Source organism: Lutra lutra, chromosome 17, assembly GCF_902655055.1.
Source record: "Lutra lutra chromosome 17, mLutLut1.2, whole genome shotgun sequence".
NCBI lineage: Eukaryota > Metazoa > Chordata > Mammalia > Carnivora > Mustelidae > Lutra > Lutra lutra.
The window spans coordinates 41,319,261-41,346,689 of NC_062294.1; the positions used below are offsets into that span (position 1 = coordinate 41,319,261).

Consider the following 27,429-nt stretch of genomic DNA (forward strand, 5'->3'; position numbering starts at 1 on the left):
GTGAGAATGCTTTCCATATCATATTATATATATGGTAGTCACTCATTATTCACTGACTAACAGGAAGACTTAGAAGTGGTTCTGTTTTCTGTACGGTCTTTTCTGAAGTCACGTGAAGCACACCTTCCTGATTTTACTGCTGACATCCTGTGACCTAATGTTCTTGATGGAGTTGTGTGTTCCCAGGACTGAGGACTGCGTTCCCATACCCATGTGGGGCTGAGCAGAAAAAGCACGTTTCCCCCTTTGATTTAATTAATAGTCCAATTGCAATCTGTCTCTCCAAGTTCAAGTCTAAGTTTTACTACCTCTCAGACTGTTCCCTAGTGCTGCCAGCCCCACACTGGGAACATGAGTGTACATTTCACTTGGGAGACTTGCTTTTTACCTTTGAGGAAATGCAGGGCTTTCCCTGATGGCCTGTGCTCTCACATTAATTTAGAGGCTTTTTCTTAAGTTATATTTAGCAGATTTTGTCATTGCCTTTTCTTTCCTGTACATGTTTTCTCCCAGTTTTTTTTAAACAAAAAGTGATGCTTTTTTTTTTTTTTTTTTAAGATTTTATTTATTTCTTTGACAGACAGAGATCACAAGTAGGCAGAGAGGCAGGCAGAGAGAGAGGAAGGGAAGCAGGCTCCCTGCTGAGCAGAGAGCCCGATGCGGGACTCGATCCCAGGACCCTGAGATCATGACCTGAGCCGAAGGCAGCGGCTTAACCCACTGAGCCACCCAGGCGCCCCCAAAAAGTGATGCTTGTTGAAGGCTGTGTCCCACGATGATTAGGAGTTCTTACAATAGCTGTTTCAGTAGTGGTAGCCTTCAGAGCTTGCTCTCTAGCCCTGGCTACACTGAACAGTAGATGAATATTCTGCCTTTCTTCTTTTGGAGGCCCTCTTCTCCTCCTGCATTGCTGCTTGGATGTGTTCTCCACACCTTCCTGTGTTAGGACCCAGACTGGTAGCTGCCGCTGGGCCCAGAGGACAGCCCCACCGCTGGAGGCCTGGCATTCACTTCTGGCCATGGTTTCCAAGATAACTTGATTCTGTGTGTCAATCTAGTCTCCCACTTCCCTTGTCTGTTGGTGACCTTGGGGTGCTAATGTGGTCTGTTTGGTCACATCCTTAAAGTAGCTTTATCCTTCCACGGATACACACCCTAAAACCTGTAATTGCTCAGTTCAGAACCTTGTTTTTGAAGGCTTTTGGTGTTGGTGCCCTGGAAGAGGAAGATGATGACATCTATGCCATGGAAACTTTATCCAAATATGACACCATTTTGAAGGATGAGGAGCCTGGAGATGGACTGTATGGCTGGACAGCACCCAGGCAATATAAAAGTCAGAAAGGTAATTCCACAGACCCACAACTGGTGGTAGGACCACATGTCAGGGTATTATAGGAAGAAGGGGTTGCAGCATTGATGCTGGAGTGTCAGCCTCTGTGGAGTTGGGAGTTGTGGGTAAAAGATGCTGGGTGAGAAACAAGATGGGGAGAAGAGAGGCCCAGGGCAAGGGGTAAGGCAGAAGCTAGATATAAACCGGGGGTGGGGGTGGGGGGAAGCCAGAGCCAGCTGTTGAGACAAGGCCGAGGTGGGGAGGGGGAAGAGGTCTGGAATCAGGGAAGGACTGAGTATGAGGACAGGTGCTTGTGCTGTGGGTAGAGGTAGCATGGGGTCAGAGGGAAGCTGGAGGCCCTGGGCAGTGGGCCAAGGTAGGCCAGCTCAGGCAGCAGGTCAGAGGCTGGACGTGGGGGCTTACAGCAAGGGGAGCATGGTGCCCAGCCTGTCCTCCCACTTGAGTCCCTGGCTCTTAGGAGGCTCTCATTGGGCTAGGAAGCGGACACCTCTCAACGCAACTTAGATTTCAAGTCAGAGTCTGTAGGGATTTGGATCGTATAGTAGCAGTTCAGTGTTTCTTTCCAGAAAAGGTGTAGGGAGGAGACTGTGGGACCGGTGTGAGTAACACGTGAATTGGTGTCATGTGACTGGATTTGGATGGCGGGGGTGGGGGGGTAACCTGAGAGGCTCATAACCTCTCTGGGCATCATTTGTAAAGTGACGATCACATCCACTCTGAGGGTCATTGTGAGGGTTAAGTGGCATAACTCCATGCTGGGCACAGTACCTGGCCAAAGACTGAATAAAGAGCACCCACTCTTCTTTGGTTAGAATAGTAAGAGGCACCTAAGTGAGGTAAGGAGGCGATTGCTGAGATAAACCATCTACAGAGACATTTCTAGCTGTCCTCAAATCAAATCTGATCGAACTCCTATAAAATACATCTGAAACATACATGTTGGAATAATCTAAGTGAGCCAAGCATAACTTCCCGAAAGGATACCCATTTTGCATGTCTGGAAGACAAAAAGGCTCAAAACAGTTTTTTTTTTTTTTTAAAGATTTTACTTATTTATTTGACAGAGAGAGATCACAAGCAGGCAGAGACGCAGGTAGAGAGAGAGGAGGAAGCAGGCTCCCTGCCGAGCAGAGAGCCCGATGTGGGCCTCGATCCCAGGACCCTGAGATCATGACCTGAGCCGAAGGCAGCGGCTTAACCCACTGAGCCACCCAGGCGCCCCTCAAAACAGTTTTTAGAGGTAGTTTGCTTAATGGCTGTGAACACACATTCTGAAGACAGACCACCTCTGCTCCAGCCCAGGCTCTGCCCGGTTCTTAGCCGTGGCCTCGGGCAGGCTGCTTCATCTCCCTGTGCCTCAGTGTCCTTGCCTGCACAGTGGGCATGACCAGGGCACACCCACGGGGCTGGTAACGGACAGAAAAGGCTTAAGACATGCCAGGCGCCTCTATAAGTGTCGGTGGCCTCTGTGCTCATCACCAAAAAAGAATCTAGGGTTTTAACACAAGATGCTGGGAGAGCATGCACCCGAATGTTAGTTGGTGTTACCACTTCCTTTTCATTACCTCTATTTTCAAAATTTGCTACTAAGACTATGTATTTTTATAACTTGGAGGAAAATGTGTGGGGCACCTGGGTGGCTCAGTTGGTTATGCATCTGACTCTTGATTTCAGCTCAGGTCATGATCTCAGGGTCGTGGGATGGAGCCCTGCATCAGGCCCTTTGCTAGGCATGGAGCCAGCTTAAGTCTCTCTCTCTCCCTCTCCTTGTGCCTTTCCCCAGCCCCCTCTTGAAAAAAAAAAAAAAAAAGAAAAAGGAAAAGAAAAAAATTAATGTATTAGTATTATAGATTATACTAACATGTTAATTATTTATTTTGATTATGTTAATGCAGTAACATGATACTCTATCATAATATATTAATATGTATTAATTATGTAGTACAAATATCACTGTATATCGATTACATAATAATTATGAATCTGTAATAGATACGCATATTGAAATCTGCCTCCTGGGGCAAATCCTTGGTTTTTCCTTTATACAACACCTTTGTGCCTATTGACTGAATTCCACCCTTCCCCTCATCAAGCCCCCTCATCAAGCCTGAGCTGGTGACTTTCCCCAACCTCCCCAGGCTCCTCTTATCCCCACTCTGCTATGTCTGCCTCTCCTCTCCCACCCCAGGCACAACTATAGTTTTAACCTTAAGGTTTTTCATTGAGTGAATCTAAATTTAGCCAATCTTCATGGTTGATTTTTATTTTTTTTAACTTTTAAATTTTTAAAAAAGATTTTATGTATTTATTTGACAGAGAGAGAGTTCATAAATAGGCAGAGAGGCAGGCAGAGAAAGAGGGGAAGCAGGCTCCCCGCTGAGCAGAGAGCCCGATGTGGGGCTCGATCCCAGGACCCTGAGATTATGACCTGAGCTGAAGGCAGAGGCTTTAACCCATTGAGCCACCAAGATACCTTTATGGTTAATTTTTAAACTACTCATTTTTTTTTCACGGTCCCTATGGCTATAATAAATATTCTGAATATTATATAGCTCTGTCTTTATGCACATTTGTTTCTTCTTTCTTTCTTTCTTTTTAAGATTTTATTTATTTATTTGACAGAGAGCACAAGCCAGGGGGCAGGGGGAGGTGGGCAGCAGAGGGAGAGGGAGAAGTAGGCTCCTTACTGAGCAGAGAGTCCTGTGCGAGACTCAATCCCAGGATCCTGGGATCATGACCTTAGCCACAGGCAAATGTTTAACTGACTGAGCCCACCCAGGCGCCCCTGCATATGGGTTTTTGACATAACCACTGTGCTCTGGAAATCTTTGGGAATCAAAGAGCCCCATCCATGAGATTGTCTCCATAACCAATGGCCGATCCCTGGCTCCAGGTCAAGAGGGGATTGGTCATTCTGTTTCCTGAGTGATCTTTGGTGATCTTTATCTCTTGTTAGAATTTCGTCTGGGAAAAAAGCAAAAACACATTTTAATCTGAGCTGGGATTAGATTACTGGCTAACCTGATTGTATTGTCTTCTGTTGCTTTCTTTGAATAGTTGCTAAGGAAATTGGGGGGGGTAGTCTCCCCCTGGTTCTTCACCTGGTTTTAGAAATGGCTCTTTGATGGTTATGATTTTATTTTTAACCATACTTGTCCTCTTCATGGTTTTTCTTGAGATTTTTTTTTTTTAAAGATTTTATTCATTTATTTGACAGACAGAGATCACAAGTAGGCAGAGAGGCAGGCAGAGAGAGAGGAGGGGGAAGCAGGCTCCCTGCCGAGTGGAGCTTGATCCCAGGAAGGCAGAGGCTTAACCCACTGAGCCACCCATGCCCCCCTTTCTTGAGATCTTTTACTCCAGAGTCTATTCTTTGGTGCCCTAGGCTTAGCTTAGGACCTAAGGTACTTTTTCTAGAAACAGTGTTGAGATACTTGTCTGGGAGAGCCGTGGCCTCACTTCCGGGGCCACCTAATCAGCCGAGGGTGCTGTGGCCAGATTGCCAGTCAGAGTCAACAGAGGTGTGAGGGCCTGACGTACCATTCTTCTCTCCCCTTGACTTTTATCTCTTTGAGTTAATCATGTGTGACTCATAGTATTTGTGTTCTTGGAGATAAAAAACTGACGTCTTTTGTCTTACTGTAATCTTCTCTGTTTCTGAAATTAATCAATGACATCATTTTGTAGAATCAGAGAAAGATCTTCGATACATTGGCAAAATTTTGGATGGATTTTCCTTGGCTTCTAAACCTTTATCTTCCAAGAAAGTAAGGAAAACTTTATTTATTTCTTTATTTTACTGGTTTAGTTCTTAAAACATTTGCTGCTATGTAATCTGAGCTATTGTATTAACGATTGAAGAATAAATAAATTCTGTTTTTAAAAAGCGATAATATAATTACTAGTGATTGTCCAGGTATCTAGGTAAACATATTCTGCATAAGAAATGTCAGTCAGTAATCACATTGCATCCAAATTATCTAATTGCTGATCTTTTATTTTTTTAAGTTGCTAGTTTTTGAAACCAAGCTCCAAGTAAGTGGTTATATTTCCATTAAAAAAAGAATTACATTACAAACTGGGGGGGAGGGGAAAATGGAATTGATATAATTCCAAGGGCAGTGTAACTTAAGGAAATGTAGAAAATTTAAAGAAGTCATCAAACGCCCCCATCCTGCCTCCTCCTGAATGCCATGAAGAGTGTTGGCTAGTGTGGACAGGGTTCCCTGGACTCCTTGTCTAGGCAAACAGAAGGGAGAGAGGCCACGTGCCTGCAGGTCAAGCCCCATGGAGAGCTCCTCACACGTTTCCAGAGAGTCCTGTTTTGTGAGATCGTTGTACAGCTTAGGCCGAGTAGTACTCTCCCTGCCCACGGGAGCCCCGTGCTCATGGGCAGGCATCATGGGGTGATGGGTGCTGGTGGCTCAGGTGGGGCTCCTGGCCATTTGCCTTGTTGGCTTCCCATTTCATTTTTTAATTTTTAATTTTTTTTTAAAAGATGTTATTTATTTGACAGAGAGAGACAGCGAGAGGGAATACAAGCAGGGAGAGTGGGAGAGGGAGAAGCAGGATTCCCACCGAGCAGGGAGCCCAAGGCTCGATCCCAGTACCCCAGGATTATGACCGGAGCCAAAGGCAGACGCTTAATGACTGAGCCACGCAGGCACCCCTAGCAGCCCGTTTTAGATGGTTCCATACTTTAATTTGCTCTTTGTTTCTGAATTCAGCAAACATTTGTTTAGTACCCCTGTGACTTGGCCTGTGGTTCTTCAGAACAAGGGCGACCAGGGGCAGCGCAGCTTCAAGAGCCACATTCTGGGTTACAGCAGCTTTGATTTGTTTAGCTGTGATGGTGTGTTGTAACAACGAGCAGAACATAATCCGAGCAGCGTCAGGCCCGTTTCTTGCCAGAAATGTCAAATAACATTAAAGGAGAATTTTTTTTTTTAAGTGTCTAAAAGGAGAGCAGGAAAAAGGCTGAGAAGTACTCGCTTGACCCAGGGCTCAGTAGGACCAACTCCTGGCCCCCAAGTGCAGCCTTTCCCCAGGGAGGGCGCCCGAAGCACAAATTGACTCTAGCGAGGCCCAGGTTCATGACCGGGGTGACAGGCATGGGTGGTTCCTGAAGCACTGCTTGCCAGAGTAGTGCTTTGGGCGGGAGCGACTCAGAGAAGGGCTCTGTTCACCTAGCCTTTCACAGACAGGCCAGTTTTCTACACCGTGGCCAGAAGCCCAGCCTCTGCAGCCAGAGGCCAAACAGCAGAGACTGAGCAGAGTGGGGGGAATGCTTTGAATCCCCCCGGAGGGCATTAAGAGACAGGCTGCGCACTTGCCGCCCAGCCCCTCTGGATTTCTGTGTCACGGCCGTAACGGAGGGTTCGCCGGCTGCTATGGGAGTCCACGCATTCTGAGAAGGTGGCCAAGCTGAGATGATAAAGAAATGAGATCTCCTGGCAGAGATGCCAGCCCTCTTCCGTGGGCTGTCGGTGCCAGGTGCTTACCCCGGCTGCGTCTTTCAGCCACCTGGGGACCCCGCTGGGCACCAGCTCTTGAGGTGGGACGTGGCGTCAGTGTCGTTAAACCCTCAGGGGAGCCCTGTCTGCAGCCGGGCCCCAGAACCGCTGCCAGAGAGCTTTTGGTGCGGCCCTGGTTACAGAGGTCAGGGTTTCCGGTAGCTGGAAACTCTAGAAAATGGCTTGTGTAAGACTGTCCGTAAATATGTTTGTTAGACTCGGAGCAGGGAAGACCCTTCAGCACAGTGATTTAAAAGTGCCCAATACTTTTCTTGTAATGTATCTGTTCTGTCCTCATCAGTGCCCGAATTCCTCAAATACATTTCAATTTCAGCTTTTGAATTAAAACTACCTCAGATCAAAAAATAAGTCCCCAAGCTCTAATTTGGAACTGAAACATAATTAGAAAAATAATTCTGAATTGAAAAGCAACTTATTTAAAGTTGTTATTTTTTTCCCCTAAGTCTCGAATCATACTTTTCTCAATTATGTTCTGATTTGCAGTCGGCCAGTTCTGTGTGTGAACCAGTACGTTGTGTTAACTCTTGTCATCTTTTTTATCACACAGAAGGAGCATATTGGCATCTCTCTGTAGAAGTGGGCAGGGGTAGCAGTAGAAATGTGTGGCCATTACAAAGATGCATTTCCCAGTGGCCGTCCACATCCAGAATGGATGTTGGCTGGACACCTGGAGGGGCTGTGCCCAGTGTGACCTCCCTGCCAGAGGCTGGGCCAGAGAGGGCAGGCTTAACAACACTCACAGGTTACCGGTTTTCTTGGTTAAGTCAAACACGGTCATCTCACAGCCTGTCTTTTCTGAGGTTTGTTTCTTGTTTTTTTGTTTTTTCTTTTTTAAAAGACTTACCCACCACCTGAATTGCCAAGAGACTATCGACCAGTACATTACTTCAGACCTGTGGTAGCTGCAACCTCAGAGAACTCCCACTTACTCCAGGTGTCGTCTGAGTCAGCTGGAAAGCCAGTGCCTGACCCGGGGACCTGCAGTAGGCACCAACTGAATGCCTCCAAGAGGGGGGAGTTGCTGGGAGAAACACCTGTTCAAGGTAGGTGCCACGAAGAAGGTGAAGAGCGTTACATTTATAGGGACTGGAGTTACCAAAATCAAAATGTTTTCTCAATGACCAACCTTTTAGGTGGTTTTAGGTGGTTTAGTATTCCCACACGGAGAGAACGAGATTGTGTATTGTGAATGGCACAGATAGCAGTGTACGTATCCCTTACTTTTTAAAAGAATTTATTTATTTGAGAAAGAGCACATGTGCGTGCTTGCAAGCATAAGCAGGGGGAGTGGCAGGCAGAGAGAGAGGGAGAAGCAGACTCCCCGCTAAGCAGGAAGCCAGACACGGGGTTCAATCCCAGGACCCTGAGATCATGACCTGAGCTGAGGGCAGACGCTTAACCGACTGAGACACCCCAGTGTCCCCCGTATCCCATATTTCTTGAGACTTGTTGTCTTCTAACATAAGTTTGGGTGTGCTTTTGAGATCTCAACCCTGGTCTTAAGCTCAGCAGTTTTCAGACTGGGAATAATTGCCAGGAATGTGGTATAGACCAGGATATGGGTGCCTTCCCTGTCCCTATAGAGCCTGGGAACATGCGATTTTTTTCCTCAGGAGAAAGGGTACTGTGTCTCTTTCCTGAATGCCTAAAAAAGGAGCAAGTGAGTCTGAAAGTGCGGACAAGTATGGAGAATCTCTTGCAGGTCGGCACAGAAAGACCCACCTGAGAGGTGAACTTGGACTTGGCAATTGGGAGCCTGATAGGTATCTCAAATATAATAGACCAGAGCAGAAGTTGTGGTTCCCCACTTCCTATTCCAGACTTGCTCTTCCCCCGATCTTCCCATTGTTAGTGATCCACTGCTTAGACCAGAATGTCGGAATCCTAATTCCTGCCCCCACCCCATGTCCACCAGCAAGTCCTCTCAGCGCTGCCCCGAACATGCGGGGGACCCCACTGTGTCTGCATTTCCACTGCTTCCATCCAGGAGCGAGCGCCCATCCTCCCTCACCTGGACCATTGTGGGGCCTCACTATTGGTCTCCTTACTTCCCCACCTTCCTCTCTGCAGTCTGTTTCCCTGACTGGCAGCGGGATGGACTGAATCGTTATCACTGCCCCTCTTAAAACATCCCAGTCCTTCTCACACTAAAGACAAATCCAGACACCGACCCCCCTCCCGCCCCTGCCCAAGGCTGTGTGATCTAGCCCTGCCTCCTTTTCAGGCCATGTCTTGTCCCCCTCTCTCATAACCCCCTGAGGTGCAGTCTCGTGACCCTGCTTTCTGCCGTCTGATCCCACCTACCATGACGTGCCAGCCACTGGGGCCTTGACGTTCACTGTCTCTTCTGCCTCTGCTCTTCCCTCAAACTTCAGCTCTTTCTTTTACTTAACTCACCACAACTATGATCTTTTTGGAGGGAACTTCCAGGCTTTCCCTGCCCCCACACGTGCTAGTGATTCCTCACACCCCAGTCCCAGCCCTCATCTCTAAGTTCCTTTGGAGGTGTCACCCTGTTTCCTTTATGGTCCTCCTCTCGTAGCCATCCTCCGGGGTTGACTTCGGGCTTCTCTGAGGCCCATGCCGCCAGCTAGTGACAGCGGGGCCCTGTCTGTGGTGTCCTCGTGGCCCAGGCCAGTGCTCTGGGGGCACTGTGACAGGAGTGAACACTGCAGGGACAGTGGCTGTGAACCGGGGCTTGTGCCAGGTGGGACTGTCAGGTGGTGGCTGCTCGGGCTGGCATCTGGAGCCTGGGATGTCAGCTCCTTCATTCTAGGACCACTCACTCACTCCATAAACATCCATAAACACATTGGCCTGCACTTTTGTTTGCAGTGAAACATGAGTCTTGTTACTTCATCACTGTGTAGTTCACAGGGATGATAGGAATACAGATGAGAAACTCAGTGTAAAATACGCCAGCGACATACCTTTGTGATATTGAACACGTCTGTACCATGACATGTCAATATACCTGTCTTAGGATACTTCGCTTCTCTTCCTGTTACTATTTTTGTTAGGTTCGACTACTTCAGTGTTGGAGTTTCTGTCCCAAAAAGACAAAGAGAGAATCAAAGAAATGAAGCAGGCAACTGACCTGAAAGCAGCTCAACTCAGGGCCAGGAGTCTGGCCCAGAATGCCTCACGCAGCAGACCCCAGCCCTCCTCTCCAGACGTCGGACACTGCTCGTGGCAGTTGGCCCTGAGTGGTGGGACAGCCTCCACGAGAGCCAGCAACTTCAAACCTTTCGCAAAAGATCCAGAAAAGCAAAAACGATATGAAGAGTTTTTAGTAAATATGAAACGGGGTCAGAAAGGTGGGTGCTAGGTCTGGGTCCCCCACCTCTCGGCCTGGGGAAGCACTCTTGCTCTTCCGCCCGAGTCCTGGATTTGAAGTTGTAGCGTCCCCCACTCTGCCAGTGTTTGGCTTTGTCCAGCTGCAAACAGTGCAAAGATTGTAGTCCCTGGCTCTTGACCTTAGAAAGTAAGAACAAGTAGCTTGTGTTTCTCCATATCTCAGGTCCCAAAGATAGCTGTCTTAAGTACAGAACACGCCTTGGCCATGGCTAATGCTGAAGCACAGACCGTGTACTGTTTGCAAATGCTTGCCTTCTCTAAGTGTTGCATTTCACACCAAGAGAACAAGGTCATCTCCCACTTTATCTTAAAATCCTAATTAGCCAGCCCTTAATCATGGTCTAAAATTTGATTTAAAAAGGTAGCTGGGGGGCGCCTGGGTGGCTCAGTGGGTTGAGCCGCTGCCTTCGGCTCAGGTCGTGATCTCGGAGTCCTGGGATCGAGCCCCGCGTCGGGCTCTCTGCTCAGCGGGGAGCCTGCTTCCTCCTCTCTCTCTGCCTGCCTCTCTGCCTGCTTGTGATCTGTCAAATAAATAAATAAAATCTTAAAAAAAAAAAAAAAAGGTAGCTGGCTATTGAACCCTTACGAGGGGGCAAAAAAATCACTCTCCAGTCTACGGGGTAAATTTGGGCAGAGTGAGGAGAGGGATTGCTGTCATTCACAGTAGTGGTTGGAAGAGTCATCAGCAAATGTGAGGCATCGGTTTTCTTCCTTCCTTTCTTTTTTTTGTTAAAGATTTTATTTGAGAGAGAGAGAACAAGCGGTGGGGAGGGGCAGAGGGAGAGAGAGAGAGAGGAACAGACTCCCTGCTAAGCAGGAAGCCCACCATGGGGCTAGATCCCAGGATCCTGACATCATGACCTGAGCCAAAGGCAGACACTTAACTGACTGAGCCATCCAGGTGTCCCTGAGACATCAGTTTTCAAAAGCAGATGGAGGTCTGTTATATCTCCACTGCCTACTAAGAACCCACCCACTGATGTTAATTGTTAAATTAAAAAAAAAAAAAAGTTAGAAAAAGGAGTGTTTTTCTGCCAAAACCTAGGAAGATACTTGGGATGAACTTTTCACTGTCTGGGAGTGGTACCAAGTCCCTGGCTTTGAAGATTGAACAAGCATTAGGCCCCAGATGTTTTTCTCTGTTCTGTGAGGTAGACAGAATTCAACAAAAGAATCAAGCTGAGGGGGAGAGCACTATTACCTGACAAGTACTCCCTACCATGCTCTCAGAAACCAGGGTAAGGATTGGTGTCCCTTCTGGTAAAATCTGTAGGGATACAGTGGGACCCACTAGATATTCTCCTTTGAGTCCTATGTTCTTCCTAAGAGTGAAGCAATTTCTTGTTTCTTGTTCCATAGATGCCCTGGAACGTTGTCTGGACCCCAGCATGACAGAGTGGGAGCGAGGCCGCGAGCGGGATGAGTTTGCTCGGGCGGCTCTACTCTACGTGTCTTCCCATTCGACCTTATCCTCCAGGTTCACGCATGCCAAGGAGGAGGAGGATTCAGATCAGGTGGAAGTCCCTCGAGACCAAGAGGTCTGTCGCCATCACATCCCTACCTGATGAATTTTATTGCATCTTATTATTTTTTAAGATTTTATTTATTTATTTGACAGAGAGAGATACAGTGAGAGGGGGAACACAAGCAGGGAGAGTGGGAGAGGGAGAAGCAGGGAGCCCGATTCGGGGCTCGATCCCAGGACCCAGGGATCATGACCTGAGCTGAAGGCAGATACTTAACCAACTGAGCCACCCAGGCACCCTTGAATTTTAAAATTAAAACAAGTATTTCAGGTCCCTCAGTGGAATGATCACAATATACACAGCATTATAGAATAAGAACTGATTTTCTGCTTTTAGCTTTCAATAGAGTTTAGCAAAAAAACGTTGTAGCATAAGAGCTGTTTTGTAATTTTGAAAGATTGCTTGAAAACTTGCAGTGGAAGAGCAGTCAGGTTAATGGCGTGACCACTTGATGAAAGAGAATAAATGTGTTTTCTCAGAATGATGTCAACGACAAGCAGTCGGCTGTGAAAATGAAGATGTTCGGGAAGCTTACCCGAGATACATTTGAGTGGCACCCTGACAAGCTTCTGTGTAAGAGGTTTAACGTCCCTGACCCTTATCCAGAGTAAGTGAGGAAATCTGCCCTTACATCAGTATTCACTCTCCCATATTAAAGCTCTCTTTTCCTCTCACCAACTCAGGTAAATTCCCCTTTTCTAGAGGAATTTACTTGTAAATGCTTAGAGTTGCAAATTTTGTAGATTTAACTACCGTTGGTTTGTTACTAAAAAATTAAGTAAACATCGAGGAAGCAAACTTTATTCTATATTGAAGACACAAAACTCAGGTATGTCTAATTTGCTGCCTTGTTAATGATGCACATAGAGTTTACATTTAAAAGGTTACTTGTGCTAATTCTTTATAAAAGTTTGATACTTCTTTGATTATAAACACTACCAAAAAGCGTATAAAATTGATCAGAGGTTTTGTCAGAACATTTAGGTATATTTTTTAGCAGCGCAGCTTTTCCTTTTTTTTTAAAGTACAGGGCTTGAACTCACAACCCTAAGATCAAGAACTGAGCTGAGATCAAGAGTGAGATGCCTAACTGACTGAGCCACCCAGGCACTCTGGAAATATATTTTCAAAGTTAAATTCTAGATCTTACTAGAAAAAAACCTAGGGTTCTTACTAGGGAAAACCTCATTGGCCCTAAAGAGTGTCAACCAAATTCTTATAGTGCTTTGAAAAGCAAAATAACCTTCAGGGACCTCTTAGCAGGTAGAAGAGCTAGTGGTGAAAAACGTGAGATGTTATTTCATAACATGAGTTGTTATTAAATTTATGTATGTATGTTTTCTTTTCAACCCACAGTTCAACTTTGGTTGGCTTACCAAGAGTGAAACGTGACAAATACTCAGTTTTCAACTTTCTCACGCTCCCAGAGACAGCATCCTCGCCTACAACTCAAGCATCGACTGAAAAAGTACCAAAACACCAAGGTCCCGACAGTGAGTGGGGCTTCCTTGGGTCCATGTGCTGACCATGTTCTCAACCCCTATCCCATCGGGAAAACAGAAGTAAAGTCTTAAGGGCACACATAGTGCAAGCTCTCTCTCAATTAAGAGACTTGTTCATGTGAATACATTAGCTCAGGTTGTAGGAGTTCAGATGTCTACTGTTTGAGGTCTGGGCAGTGTCTCAGCATCTGCCACCTTCCCAGCACCTACAGGTTTGCTGATGTTCTGGGATGAATTAAAGAGCCATCATGGAGAGCTTTCCTTTTGCTTGCTAATTCTTTTTTTTTTTTTTTTTTTTTTTAAGATTTCATCCATTCACCTGACAGAGATCACAAGTAGGCAGAGAGAGAGGGGGAAGCAGGCTCCCCGCAGAGCAGAGAGCCCGATGCGGGACTTGATCCCAGGATCCTGGGATCATGACCTGAGCCAAAGGCAGAGGCTTTAACCCACTGAGCCACCCAGGTACCCTTTGCTTGCTAATTCTGATATTACATCTGTGTCCTACCTTTCAGAATCAAGAAAACCATCCAGATGGGATACATCTAAACAAGAAAAAAAAGAAGATTCCATTAGTGAATTTTTAAGTTTGGCTAGATCAAAAGTTGGTCCGCCTAAACAAGAGTCCAGTCCGTTAGTAATCAAAGAGGAAGAGCGTGTGACGGAATCACTCTCAGATAAGGTATCCGGGGGTCCCAGGTTCTCTTTTCAGGCTGATTGTGGTATTTGTCCTTCTCTGTGATGGTGCTTTGTCATCCTTGGATAGGAGGGGTCTGCAAACTTTCTGTGAAGGACCAGATATTAAATATTTTAGGCTTTGTGGACCATATAGTGTCTATCACAATCACTCCACTCTGCTGTTGAATGTGAAAGAAATCATAGGAAATGTGAAAAAGATTGGGTTCACCTATGTTCCAATAAAACTTTATTTACAAAGCTGACAGTGGGTTGGATTTGACCCATAGGCTGTAATCGCCAGCACCTGCTCTACATTACAGTAGTTTCAATCATATCTTTTTTTTTTTTAAAGATTTTATTTATTTATTTGACAGAGAGGGATCACAAGTAGACAGAGAGGCAGGCAGAGAGAGTGAGAGAGAGGGAAGCAGGCTCCCTGCTGAGCAGAGAGCCCGATGCGGGACTCGATCCCAGGACCCTGAGATCATGACCTGAGCCGAAGGCAGTGGCTTAACCCACTGAGCCACCCAGGCGCCCATCAGTCATATCTTTGATCATGAGGAAAGATTATAAACTTCTCTGCCAAGAATGGCTTTCACTCAGCATCAACCACTGAAATAAAATTCAATATGTTTTCTTTTGTGAAGAATATAAAGGAAATATCCATTGGGCTTTTTTTTTTTTAATTACTGCTTTAATAGTTACAAGTTGAATTTAACAAAAAGCTTCATTTCTAATAGCCTCATTTAAAATTATCTTATTTTTTAAATGAACATACATTAAAAAGTATAGTTCAATGAGATTTTATAAACATATGGATTTGTAGAGGTGCGCCTAGGTAGCTCATTCGGCCAAGCGTCTGCCTTTGGCTCAGGTCATGATCCTGGGGGCTGAGATCAAGGCCACATTGGACTCCCTGCTCAGTGGGGAGCCTGCTTTTCCCTCTCTCTGCTTGCCGTTTCACTGCTTGTGTGTTCTCTCTTTTTCTCTCTTTGTGAAATAAGTAATCTTTTTTTTTTTTTTAAGATTTTATTTATTTATTTGACAGAGAGGTCACAAGTAGGTAGAGAGGCAGGCAGAGAGAGAGGGGGAAGCAGGCTTCCCACTGAGCAGAGAGCCTGATGTGGGGCTTGATCCCAGGACCCTGAGATCAGGACCTGAGCTGAAGGCAGAGGCTTAACCCCCTGAGCCACCCAGGTGCCCCTCAAATAAATAATCTTAAAAAAAACTGTGGAACCTTCACCACAATCAGGAAGCAAAGTGGTACTATCACCCCAAAAAACTCCCTCGTGTCATACCCTTCCCTCTCTGCAAACACCTACCAATCACCGATCTCTTCTCTGTCTCTCTAGTATTGTTCTTTCCAAAATATTATTTAAGTGGAATCAGACAATATACATATATAACCTTTTGAGAATGGGTTCTTCCACTCAATATCAATACCTTTGAGATTCATCAGTAGTGTAATATCAATAGTTCATTCCTTTTTATTACTACTCTGTTGTGTGGGTGAGCCACGGTTTTTTGGTAGTTCATTCTTTAAGGACGTAGGGTTGTTTCCAGCTTTTGGCTCTCGTAAGTAAAGCTGCTTTCGGCATTCGTGTGCAGAGTTTTGTGTGAATATAAGTTTGCATTTCTCTAGGTTAAATACCCAATAGTGGGATTGCTGGGTAATGTACACATGTAGATTTCACTTTATAAGAAACTGCCAAAAAAAAAAAAAAAGAAAAAAGAAAGAAAGAAACTGCCAAACTTTATACCAAAGTTCTTGCTTTGTGTATTTGAAACTCTCCCGTTAGGTGCATACACATTTAGTATTATTTTACCTTTTTGCTGAATTAAATCTTTTATCATTATGTAACATTACTCTTTATTTTTGGCAATTTGCAGTTTGTATTTTTTCATCTCTTTACTTTTAGCCTATTTATTTCATTGTGTTTAAAGTGGGTTTTTGGTAAAGAGTATGTCATTGTCCGTGTGTCCTTTTTTAATAATACATTTAGATAATCTGTATGTTTTATTTTGTGTGGTTTAGCCATTAACATTTAATGTAATTTGTTGATATATTTGGATTTGGGTCTACAGTTTTGTTTCCTGTCTGTTCCCACTCTTTTTTGTTGCTCTCTTTCTCCTTTCTTACCTTCTTTTATATTACTTGAATAATTATTAGTCTACTGTTTTAATTCATTTACTACATTTTTAGATTTTTAAAAAATTTTATTTATTTATTTATTTATTTGACAAAGATCACAAGTAGGCAGAGAGGCAGGCAGAGGTGGAGGGGAAGCAGGCTTCCCGCTGAGCAGAGGCCCAATGCCGGGCTCGATCCCAGGACCCTGAGATCATGACCTGAGCCGAAGGCAGAGGCTTAACCCACTGAGCCACCCAGGCGCCCCTAGATCTATTTTTTAACGATTGTTCTACAATATACATGCCTACTTTTTCACAGTTTACTTAGAGTTGATATTGTACCATCCTAAGAGGAGTGTGGAATCTTACGTCTAAGTCCCTTTACTCTCCTAGCTTTTTATGATGTTGCCTTATGTATTACATGCAAACACACTGAAAACCTTAGGAGAGTTTTTTAGTTTTTGCTTTCAGTTGTTATACATGTTTAAAGAACTGATAAGCTGATAATCCTTTTTATTTATTTATTTTTTAAGATTTTATTTATTTGACAGAGGGAGAGAGAGAAAGGGAGAGTGGGAACACAAGCAGGGGGAGTGGGAGGGGAAAAGCAGGCTTTCTGCTGAGCAAAGCCCAATATGGGGCTAGATCCCAGGACCTTGCTGAGCCAAAGACAGCTGCTTAATGACTGAGCCACCCAGGCACCCCTGATAATCAGTGTTACTTACTTTGATATTTAGTATGGCTGTTGCTCTTTCTTCCTGAAGAGCCAGCTTTCTCTCCTACCATTTCCTCTGTCTGAGGAACTCCCATGTATTTAGCTTTTATTTTTAAAATTAAATTTAATTTTTTTTAAAGATTCTATTTATTCACTTGACAGAGATCACAAGTAGGCAGAGAGGCAGGCAGAGGTGGAGGGTGGAGCAGGCTTCCCGCTGAGCAGAGGCCCAATGCTGGGCTCGATCCCAGGACCCTGAAATCATGACCCGAGCCGAAGGCAGAGGCTCAACCCACTGAACCACCCAGGCACCCTGATTAGATTTTAGAGCAGTTTCAGTAACTGATCCTTTTAATTTTTTCTTCATCTGAGAATGTCTGTGTTTTGTATTCATTCCGGAAGGGTGTTTTGCTGGATATAGGATTCTGGGTCTACAGGTCTTTCCTTTTAGCCCTTTTAAGAATGTTGTGCCACTTCCCTCTGGCCTTCCTGATTGTTGATAACAAATCTAGTTGTTCAGCTTGTCTTTCCTCTCCTTAGGATGACGTGACTTTTTCTCTGGCTGATCTCAAGATTTTCAATTCATCTTTGGTTTTCTACTGTTTGATTATGATGCGTCTGAGCATGGATTTCTTTGAGATTCTTTTGTTTGGGGTTTGCTGAACTTCCTGAATCTTGTCTTTCACCAAATCTGGGACATTTTTTTTTTTTTTTTAATATTTTATTTATTTAATTGACAGACAGAGATCACAAGTAGGCAGAGAGGCAGGCAGAGAGAGAGGAGGAAGCAGGCTCCCTGCTGAGCAGAGAGCCCGACGTGGGGCTCGATCCCAGTACTCTGAGATCATGACCTGAGCCGAAGGCAGAGGCTTTAACCCACTGAGCCACCCAGGCACCCCGATTTTTTCAAATATATTTTCTGCTCCACATTCTCACACCTCTCCTGGGACTCTGGTGATATAAATGTTAGACCTTTCAATATTGTCCCACAATTCTCTTTTCAATCCGTTTTCTCTCTCTGTTCAAATCAGATACTTTCTATTGATCTGTCATCAAATTCACTGACTCTTTCTTCTATTGTCTCCATTCTGCTATCAAGCCTATCCAGTACATTTCTTATTTTGGTTATTGTATTTTTCATGTGTAAAACTCTCATTTGCTTTATCTTCATATCTTTTATTTCTTTGCTGAGACCTTTTTATTTTTCTGTCTGTTTAACCTTAGCCTGGAAGTCCGGTTGTAATAGCTGCTTTTAAAGGCTGCCACATAATTCTAACACTTTTGGCTGTTGATTATCTTTTGCAAGTTGAGGTTTTCCTTGTGGTTGTATATCAAGTAATTTTGGATTACATCCTAGACATTTGACATTTTGGACATTATGTTATGAGACTTTAGGTCTTGTTTAAATTCTAGGGAGAATGGTGAAGTTTTGTTTTAGCAGGCAGTTGACCTAATTAGGTTCAGGCTACGCGTTCCAACCCATCTGGGTTCGAATGTCATTCCCGTTTTCAGACTCTTTATCTTCAGATCTTTCCTACATATGTACTTCCCAGTGGCTGGTCTGGGACCTGGTTGGTAGTTAGTTCTCTAGATCTGTTATCAAAATCTTTGGTTTGCGGTTTTAGAGTCAGATTTACACTTGTATAGCTCAGAGGAGAGCCAGAAGCTCACAAACACTCTCTAGGGTCACTCTCTTGAGTTCTGACTTTCAGGCTCCCCCTCCACACCCTCCAATCAGAAGGCTGGGACTTGGTTTTCCTGCTCTGGGTTACACTTCCTGTGACTTTATCTGTGGCTGGAGTCAAACGGCAAGAGGGAAAGAAGGGGGAAAAAGGAGTGGGATTTGCTACAGATTGTTGAGGCTGCAGCTTCTCTTGTCAGAGAAGAGGGTTCCTATCCGTCAGAGCCTGGCAGGTGCCGCCACCAAGGATTTGAAGCCTCTCCATGGAGTATCGACTGTTATTTTTTTTTTTTTAAGATTTTATTTATTTATTTGACAGACAGAGATCACAAGTAGGCAGAGAGGCAGGCAGATAGAGAGAGGTGGAAGCAGGCTCCCTGTTGAGCAGAGAGCCCGACGTGGAGCTCGATCCCAGGACCCTGGGATCATGACTTGAACTGAAAGCAGAGGCTTTAACCCACTGAGCCACCCAGGTGCCCCTTGACTGTTATTTTTTAAATGGCATAAAACCTTACTAAGGGATTCCGGCCCTGTGCTATGGTGGTTGGGTGAGAGAGCCTTCTAGATTTTCCCAGAAATTGTGTTGAGATAGTCTTTAGATAAGTTTGCCTGAAAGAAGTCTTGGTTCTTACTTTTTCACTTATTAGCCAGATGACCTTAGGAATCTGGCTTCCATTCTCTGGGTTATTTAATTTCTTTCTTCGAAAACTCTTTCTGAGTTAGTGTAGCATAAAGGGCCAGAACTGTCTGTGAACATGGGTATATGCCAGTTGGCGTTCAGTTACAGCCTGCACACGTGACGCTCATATCTGCCAGAAAGACCGCAGATTCCTGGCTTTCCTGGGGAATTGTTGCCGTGAATCCTTGGTTTTCCCTGTCAGCCTCTCTCTCCTGACTTCTTATATAATTTTGAACAATTTTAAAGCAGTCTCAGAAGTTTAAATATAATTTAGGTACTTTCGTCCCCAAACCATGAGCATAGGTTGCCAACCAGTTGCCGGGCTCTGCTGTGTTTCCTTCAAGGCAGGGCGTTCCCTATAGAACCACAGTACCTCATCCATCAGGGTCTGGAATCGGTGCCCATGCATTCCTGCTGTGTCTAATCCTCGGACCCATTCATGTTCCACCACTTGTCCTAATAATGTCCTTTATGGCAGAAAATGCAGCTTGGGGTCCCTTGTAGCATTTAGTGTCACGCTCCTTTAGTCTCGTTCTGCCTGGTACAGTTCCTCAGTCTTGCAGGATCTTGAGGCTTAAAAGATGACAGGCCCGTATTCTGTAGAGTGTCCTCAGTTTGGGCCTCTCTGATGTTTCCTAGGGATTAGATTCAGGTTCTGCCCTTTAGCGGGGGACTACCTCAGAGGGGCCAAGGCTGGGCTCACACTGCCTCCCTACAGGTGGTGTGTGGCATCGACTTGTCCCATTGCTGGTGCTTGCTTTGGTCACTTGAGTAAGGTGGTGTCTGCCAGTCTTCTCCATGGTAAAGTTAATTAATTTCCCCCCTCTGTACTTAGGAAGTGCTTTTATTCATTCATTCATTCCTAATTTTTCGTAAGTTATTTTAATGACCATCAAGGAGCATTGAAATATATACATATCCTGTTCCTTATCAAACTGTGGACCCATGGTTTCCTGTTTTATTTAAGGGCTAACTCAGTACTCTCCTTACTCATTTCAGTGCTCGGATGGTCCTAGTTTGGCCGACTGGAGCTCCTTTAGGTTGGCTTCTGTGTTTTCGGGATGCCCCTCTTACTCTGTGAGTTTGTCTTTGCTGTCTGGGCACGGTGATGTCTGGGCTCATCTTTGTGTTGTTTCTCAATTCCAGCTCTGGAATCAGTCCTTTCTCCAAGGTGCCCTGGTTATTTCTAGGAGGGAAATATTTCTTTAATTTTTTTTCTGGGAAGAGAGTTTACTCTAAGACTCCAAACATCACTCTCTGGTACCAGTTTTCCTCCTGCGGGTATTTGTAACTCTGCTCCAGAAACTGGAGGTGACAAGGTACGGGGAGTGACCCCGCTGAGAGTGAATAGAACCAGGTGGGAGAGTCCAGACCCACTGCCCCGGCATGCATTTGCACTATGAGTGTGTCCTTGTGTCAACCCTTGTCTGGGTTCTTAAGGGGGCCCAATGGAAGGACTGGAGTGGATTCTGAGACCCGGGGCTCTCTGTCTGGTCGCTGCTGTTGGCACTTGGCACATCGGATTACCCCACGCCTGTCTGGGGAGAAGCTGTTGGCGGGGAGGGGTCGTGTCTTCTTCATGCCTTTGCTCCTTGTTGATGTAATTGAGTTTGTCCCAAGTCACGGCTTGTGTCTCTGGCGAATCTGATTGTCCACAGCTGGGCATCTTGTAGGAATGGCCACATGTGATCGCAGAGGGAAGTTCTGTGTTCATGGTAGCCTTCATGAATCTTGGGCCTCTGAAGGCTTGATTGACTCTTGAAAGCAGGCCAGAGGCACTGTGCTAGTCCGCCCTGCATTTTTGTGGGTCCTTTGCCTCTCTGATGCATGACTGATGTCAAGGAAAGTCTTCAGCTGCTCCTACCAGTCGGCTTGTTCTGTAGTGGCTGCACTAGAAACATCACAAGAATAAATGTCACATGAGCAGTCATTGTTTAGTTAGGCAGAGCGTGGGTGTAGAACCCATGTACCTGGGCATAAAAGTGTGTGTGTCTCTCTGACTGTGTGTCTGTCCATCCGGAAGGTCTGGCTCCCCTCACCCTTACTTCATTCCTGACTCTTATTTCATTGTTAATACAGAATATCAGCAAAGGTGTGGATTCACAGACTGAAGGAGAAGGGAACCGCCCATCCATGGACTTATTTAAAGCCATCTTTGCCAGCTCGTCGGATGAGAAGTCCTCATCCTCTGACGATGAGCAGGGCAACAGCGAGGATGATCAGGCAGGTCCTGGGGACGGCGACTTCAAAAGCTCCCACGAGACTGACTCGGCGGAAACCTCATCTGCGGCACGAGGTGCGTGGATACTTCAGCTTTGGGGATCAAAATAAGCAAAGGAGGGTGTCTCTAGAGAAGCTGCTTCTTTGTTCAGTGTAGAGTTCTTTTTTTTGTTTTGTTAATTTAAATTCAATTAGCCAACACATAGTACATCATTAGCCTCAGAGGTAGGATTCAACAGTTTATCAGTTGGGTAAAACACCCAGTGCTCACCACATCATATTAGTGTGCAGTTCTAACCCAGGATAATTAGCAAACAATGGTGTTTTAATCTTTCACATTTTTAAAAAAAGATTTTATTTATTTATTTGACAGAGAGAGATCACAAGTAGGCAGAGAGACAGGCAGAGGGGGAAGCAGGCTCCCCGCGGAGCAGAGAGCCCAATACGGGGCTTGATCCCAGGACCCAGAGATCACGACCTGAGCCGAAGGCAGAGGCTTAACCCACTGAGCCACCCAGGCGCCCCAAATCTTTCACATTTTTAATGGTGGCATCAGATATAAATTTCTGGTGTATTTTTAGGGTAGCTGTGTTTGATAATATTGATTTTCCTATTTACCCTAGTTGAGAAGAATTTAAAACTAGTAAAATTTTTGTTTAAGAAATAGATTATTATTATTATTATTATTTTTAACCTGTTTGATGATGAGATACTAGGATTATGGGCAACATTTGGGTCTGAGATATACAGGGGCTCTTCCCCGTGCCGGGAGTTTTGGCACAGAAAAGGAGACCATTTGGTGCTTGCAAGTGTGAGAGACTTTCCAGATGCTTGGGTGGGTGAACTAAATTTTCCGTCTCAGCCTTTGGGTGGTCTGCTTGCCTCTGTCAGTCTGTGGTGGACTTGGGTGTAATTTTTTTAGTGCCTTTAACCAAAAAGTTATGGAGAAGTATAAAATACTGTTTATTCTTATGTGATTTGCAAACGCCTATTTCACATTTCTGTGGGGGAAAAAGCCACCCAATTTAGTTTTTATTTCAAAATGATTTACGCTTAAATTGTAAAAGCTTAAAAATATATAAACAGAGAAAGCTTAAGTCCCTTGGAATCCTACTTCCCCGAGATAAACATTGTTAATACTTTGATGTGTATTTTTCCGTACTTTTGTGTTTTTCTTTCCACTATCTGGAAACAGTTCTCAAAAAAAAAAAAAAAGAGATTATTACTGTGAATATGGTAATTTATTTGTATTCAGCTTTTCCCCTCTTGGATAATTTATTTTGAGTGAGCTTAAACTTTCCGAGCTGGGACATAGTCTTAGATCCCTATTTGTAAGTTTTTGTTATCCTCAAACGACCATCTTTCCTTGAGGCCATCTTTTAACCCTTCAGGTGTCAGTGAGGTGGTCCCGAGCATGTGCTGTGTAGACCCCTGTGTTGCAGCCACTGGTGCACTTGGTGCACTGACTTCCCAGCTCAGATGTCCACGAGGTTGGCGGTCAGGTTCGCATGCTCACAGCTGTATCCTCAGCGCCTGGCGTGAGCTCATTAAGCAAAGTGGTGAAAAAAAGCACACATTATCTGGTGGCAACAGGTATTAATTGAAGAATCAAACACATTAGTATTAGTATAATAAGTATTTACTGTTAATATAAATAAACAAAATTAATACCCTGGTGTTTTCCAGCTAGCAAGCCGGCACCCCAGCAGCCCACACCTTCCTTCCCAATACAAAAGCTGCAGATAGATGAAAGAGAAGCCTTCGGCCCTCGGCTGCCTCCCGTCTTCTGCCCCAGTGAGTTGAGAGCTCCTTGGTTCACCCGTTTGCGTCGGCACCTGTGTCTCCCCTGAGCTGCGACACCTCTAACCATGTTATCACCTCTACCCGTCTAATCCAACACACGGCCAACCACGTACATACAGTTGACCCTTGAGCAAGGCGGGATTTAGGGGCGCCAACACCACGCACAGTCGGCAATCTGCCATATAACTTTTGACTCCCCCTAAAACTTAACTACTGATAGCCTACTGTGGACCGGAAGCCTTACCAATCACACACACAATTGGTTAACACTTCTTATGTATTTCATATGTATTATATACTGTATTCTTACAGTAAAGTAAGCTAGAGAAAAGCAAATGTTAAGAAAATCATAAGGAGAGAAGATACCTTATCGAAAACAATCCACACATCTGTTTCTGGTTTCTTTGTTCTCAGCCACATTTTGAATCTCATTGCTTCCCCTGAGTGCCTAAATGGTAGCTCTTGCTTTATAGCCTCAGAAACCTTTCAGGTTTTTTTCTTTCTAACACCTAGATAAGTACAGTAGCGTCCTGAGCGTCTCAGATGTCACTTCGAGAAATAAAAACAGTAAAAATCTAGGACACAAAGATAGGTGAGGAATTGCAGAGAGAAGGGTTTTCGGAGGCTTTTTTTTTAGTTTGGCTAATGTAGCAAATACAGTAAAAGTAATTCTGTCAGAAGTAAACCCCGCCCATCCTCCTCCCCCAGGATCAGTCAGCAAGTCTTGAATCGACATCTCGTTAAAGTATTTAGACTGGCTTATCCTCTCCTTGAAGGCCAGCTTAGCAAACATCTGATAACCCAGCCCAGGAATATAGATGATATATTTCTGTTATTTACTTTATAGTTTCCTATAGCACCCACATAGAAATACTGATTTATGAAGCTAGCCTTCAAAGAGGTGATTAAAAAAAAAGTGTGAGGTTTTGAAAAGCTGCGGTGAATGTATTTCTGATATGCTTTAGTTGTTCAGATCTTCAGCATAAAATAAGTGCTTCGACATCTAAAGCTGTTACTTACGCCCATTTCCGGACCATCCTTGAGAGCCTTGTAACAGTTAATAACTTGATTTTGTCTATGAGTTATCAAGGGGAAATGGTTTTTAAAAAATGAGCATTAAAAAAAAAAGGTTGGGGAGGTCAGATTTTTTTTTTAATTATTTAAAAGATTTTATTTTTTTATTTGACAAAGATCACAAGTAGGCAGAGAGGCAGGCAGAGAGAGAGAGGAAGGGAAGCAGGCTCCCCGCTGAGCAGAGAGCCCTATGCCGGGCTTGATCGGAGGACCCCGAGCGGAAGGCAGAGGCTTTAACCCACTGAGCCACCCAGGCGCCTGGGAGGTCAGATTTTAAAATATCTGACCAAATGATGGGACTGGAGAGTTATAGGCACCTGTTACCTGGGTTTGGAAAATATCCATGCTTCTGAAACACCTTTCCTTTAGGTGGAAAAAGCTGATTTAATGATCTACACTGTTTCCACAATTGTTAATTTCTGCTGATTTGGTTCCTTGGAAATTAATGCCCTATGAAAACATTTTGTTGAGCATTTGGGGGTGGAGAATTGAGGCCTATGCCACTTGATTGGTCATTTTTAAAAAACAGATTTTATTTATTTATTTGACAGAAATCACAAGTAGGCAGAGAAGCAGGCAGAGAGAGAGGGGGAAGCAGGCTCCCTGCTAAGCAGAGAGCCCGATGCAGGGCTCAATCCCAGGACCCTGGGATCATGACCTGAGCCGAAGGCAGAGGCTCTAACCCACTGAGCCACCCAGGCGCCCTGATTTGTCATTTTTGATGACTACATACATTGTGTTCTTTTGATGCTTGTTTTCTAGTGTTCAAGCTTATAAGACAAATTCATATATAATGTGCTTTCATAAGGGGAGGATGATGTGAGAGGAACTGACATTTATGTGCCTAATTCTAGGCTCTGGATTTCATGGGCCTGGTTCCGTCCAACCCTCTATTCATAGGTGGGGAGACTGAGGCTTGAAGTTGACCAATGAAGGGAAGGTCACAGAGCCGCTGCTGGCAACCTCGAGCTGAGGTTCAGACTCTGGTGTGTCTCTGAGCTTGCCCGCAGATGTTAAATAGAAAGGCTTGTGCAGTCTGGTCCATCTGACTCATCCAGCAGATAAGGCTCAGGACACCGGTAGAGTACTGAGGTTTCTGGCGGTTTCTAAATATAGAGCCACCAGGTAGACATGCTAATCTGTTTATCAGTGAGGTGGGGCAGGAGTTCCACCTTCATGTTAAACATTTACCTAGGTCACCTTCCCAGTTCAGTAAGTCAGTCTTCATTTCCCCCAGCAGATCATGGGTATGTTACATTTGTGTTTCAGATGTCCGTCAGACGCTTGAGGCACCTCAAAAAGAGAAACATAAAAAGAACAAAGTAAAACACAAGACCAAGAAAGAGCACAGACGGAGGAAAGAGAAGGTGAGTACCTTCTGGGGGTCCTGGGACCGGATGTAGGCTCTGATGTGCCTGCTTCTGTCCTGCAGACAAGCTCCGCCCCGCCCTCCCATCTGGCCCCCATATCTCCTGGCCAGATGGGGGCAGGCAGGCCTCTGCACACCTTGGCAGAAATGTTGACATTCATGTAAGGCTTCGATTTTCAAGAACTTTGTTTTTCTTTCAGACAGAATATTTTAATTATTCAGTTGCACTCAGAACAGTTTTTATTGTGAATATTGTGAAAAAGACATTTGAATACTTTAGAGTAAGAGTCGAATAGTAATAGAATAACATTAATTAGTCATTCATTCAATATTAAATGAGGATATTATTTTGAACGTTTTTTCTCCACGACTTTGTCATCATTACAAACAGAGATTTGGGTCCATAGCTTGCTATTTGAGGTAAGGGAAACTTGAAGGAGGTGTGTGTGCTTTCCCCTGACACCTCTGCCCCTGTGATCCGTGTGTTTCAGTGATGGCACAGGCTTTTATTTATTTTTTATTTTATTTTATTTTTTTAAAAGATTTTATTTATTTATTTGTTAGAGAGAGAGAGAGCATGAGCACAGGCAGACAGAGTGGTAGGCAGAGGCAGAGGGAGAAGCAGGTTCCCCGCTGAGCAAGGAGCGCAATGTGGGACTCGATCCCAGGATGCTGGGATCATGACCTGAGCCGAAGGCAGCCGCTTAACCAACTGAGCCACCCAGGTGTCCCTGGCACAGGCTTTTAATTCGGTTAATGTGAGTGTTGGGTCCCAGAGTGCTCTGGGCAGTGGTGGAATGGAGGACAAACGGCTGCATGATTGGGTACCCGACAGAAAGCATTACTGAGCATGGAAGATGATGGAAGATCTTTTGTAGTGACAGGAAAAACAAAAAAACTGGTGCTGTTGGGTTGAAAACCAGTCATTTGTTTCTTACCAGTGTATCTGCACTTCTCTGACCTTATACTGGTTTCTTCTTTGTGCTTTTCCACTGTGCTTGTTGTTCTGATATGTAGTTGATCACAGATGCCTAAAGACATGGACCAGTGAGGTCATGGGAAGGTGGCAGGGTCACCTGGGATAAGATGGCGGCTAAGTGGCAAGATGGTGTGCTGCCCGCATCTGCCTGGTTCTGCTGTGCCTGCACCAGAGGACCAGTTCTGAGTGTGTGCGAGCCCTGGAGAATGCGCACAGCCCTGTGTCCCGAGCTGTCCCATAGGAGGCTCACTCCCAATGAGGTGTTCTGTCTTTGCTCTTGGATGACTCCAGCAACCAAATGCCTCCTTAGCCTATCGGTAGGAATCCGGGTGGGAAACACCCATCTGTCCTCCCCACCCCTACCCCTGCCTCATTGTTCTTTTTCAGAAAAAGAAGCACCGGAAGCACAAACACAAAAGCAAGCAAAAGAATAAAAAGTCAGAGAAGAGTAGTAGTTCTGAGAGTACGGACAGCACCGACAGCCAGAGCGATGAGGAGGGGCCTACAGACCTGTCACCGCAGGAGCTGCTGAGAAGGTAGGCAGTGCGGGACAGTGGTCTTCAGAAACCTTCTGGAGGCTTGTTGGAATCTTGATGTATTACCACTGTGAAAATTCAGACCTTACAGATAAAGCTTCAAGTGGTTCTTGAGCAGTTCCTCAAACCTCTCTCTTCCTGTGTATTTCAAGACTTTTTTGTTCAGTGTTTCACACACATACACACACACTCACACACACCATGCATACACACATGTTTTGTTGCTGCGCATTTTTAAAATAAGTAATACAATTTTATCTAGCGTAAATCAACCGAGTATGAACATGCGGAACGA

At 44.8% G+C, this 27,429-nt stretch overlaps 1 protein-coding gene across 2 annotated transcripts in view; it reads left to right on the forward strand.

Moving 5' to 3' along the window:
* The window catches only part of GPATCH1 (G-patch domain containing 1), a 45,633-nt gene that overhangs the window by 14,590 nt on the left and 3,614 nt on the right, over positions 1–27,429 (forward strand). For both annotated transcript variants that reach the window (XM_047711987.1, XM_047711988.1), the window contains exons 8-19: positions 1,198–1,345; positions 5,042–5,121; positions 7,727–7,931; positions 9,909–10,205; positions 11,605–11,783; positions 12,251–12,378; positions 13,128–13,264; positions 13,786–13,952; positions 21,233–21,449; positions 23,060–23,167; positions 25,520–25,617; positions 26,986–27,134. In XM_047711987.1, coding sequence (XP_047567943.1) covers positions 1,198–1,345; positions 5,042–5,121; positions 7,727–7,931; positions 9,909–10,205; positions 11,605–11,783; positions 12,251–12,378; positions 13,128–13,264; positions 13,786–13,952; positions 21,233–21,449; positions 23,060–23,167; positions 25,520–25,617; positions 26,986–27,134 — 1,913 coding nt within the window. The remainder of the gene's footprint in view (positions 1–1,197; positions 1,346–5,041; positions 5,122–7,726; positions 7,932–9,908; positions 10,206–11,604; positions 11,784–12,250; positions 12,379–13,127; positions 13,265–13,785; positions 13,953–21,232; positions 21,450–23,059; positions 23,168–25,519; positions 25,618–26,985; positions 27,135–27,429) is intronic.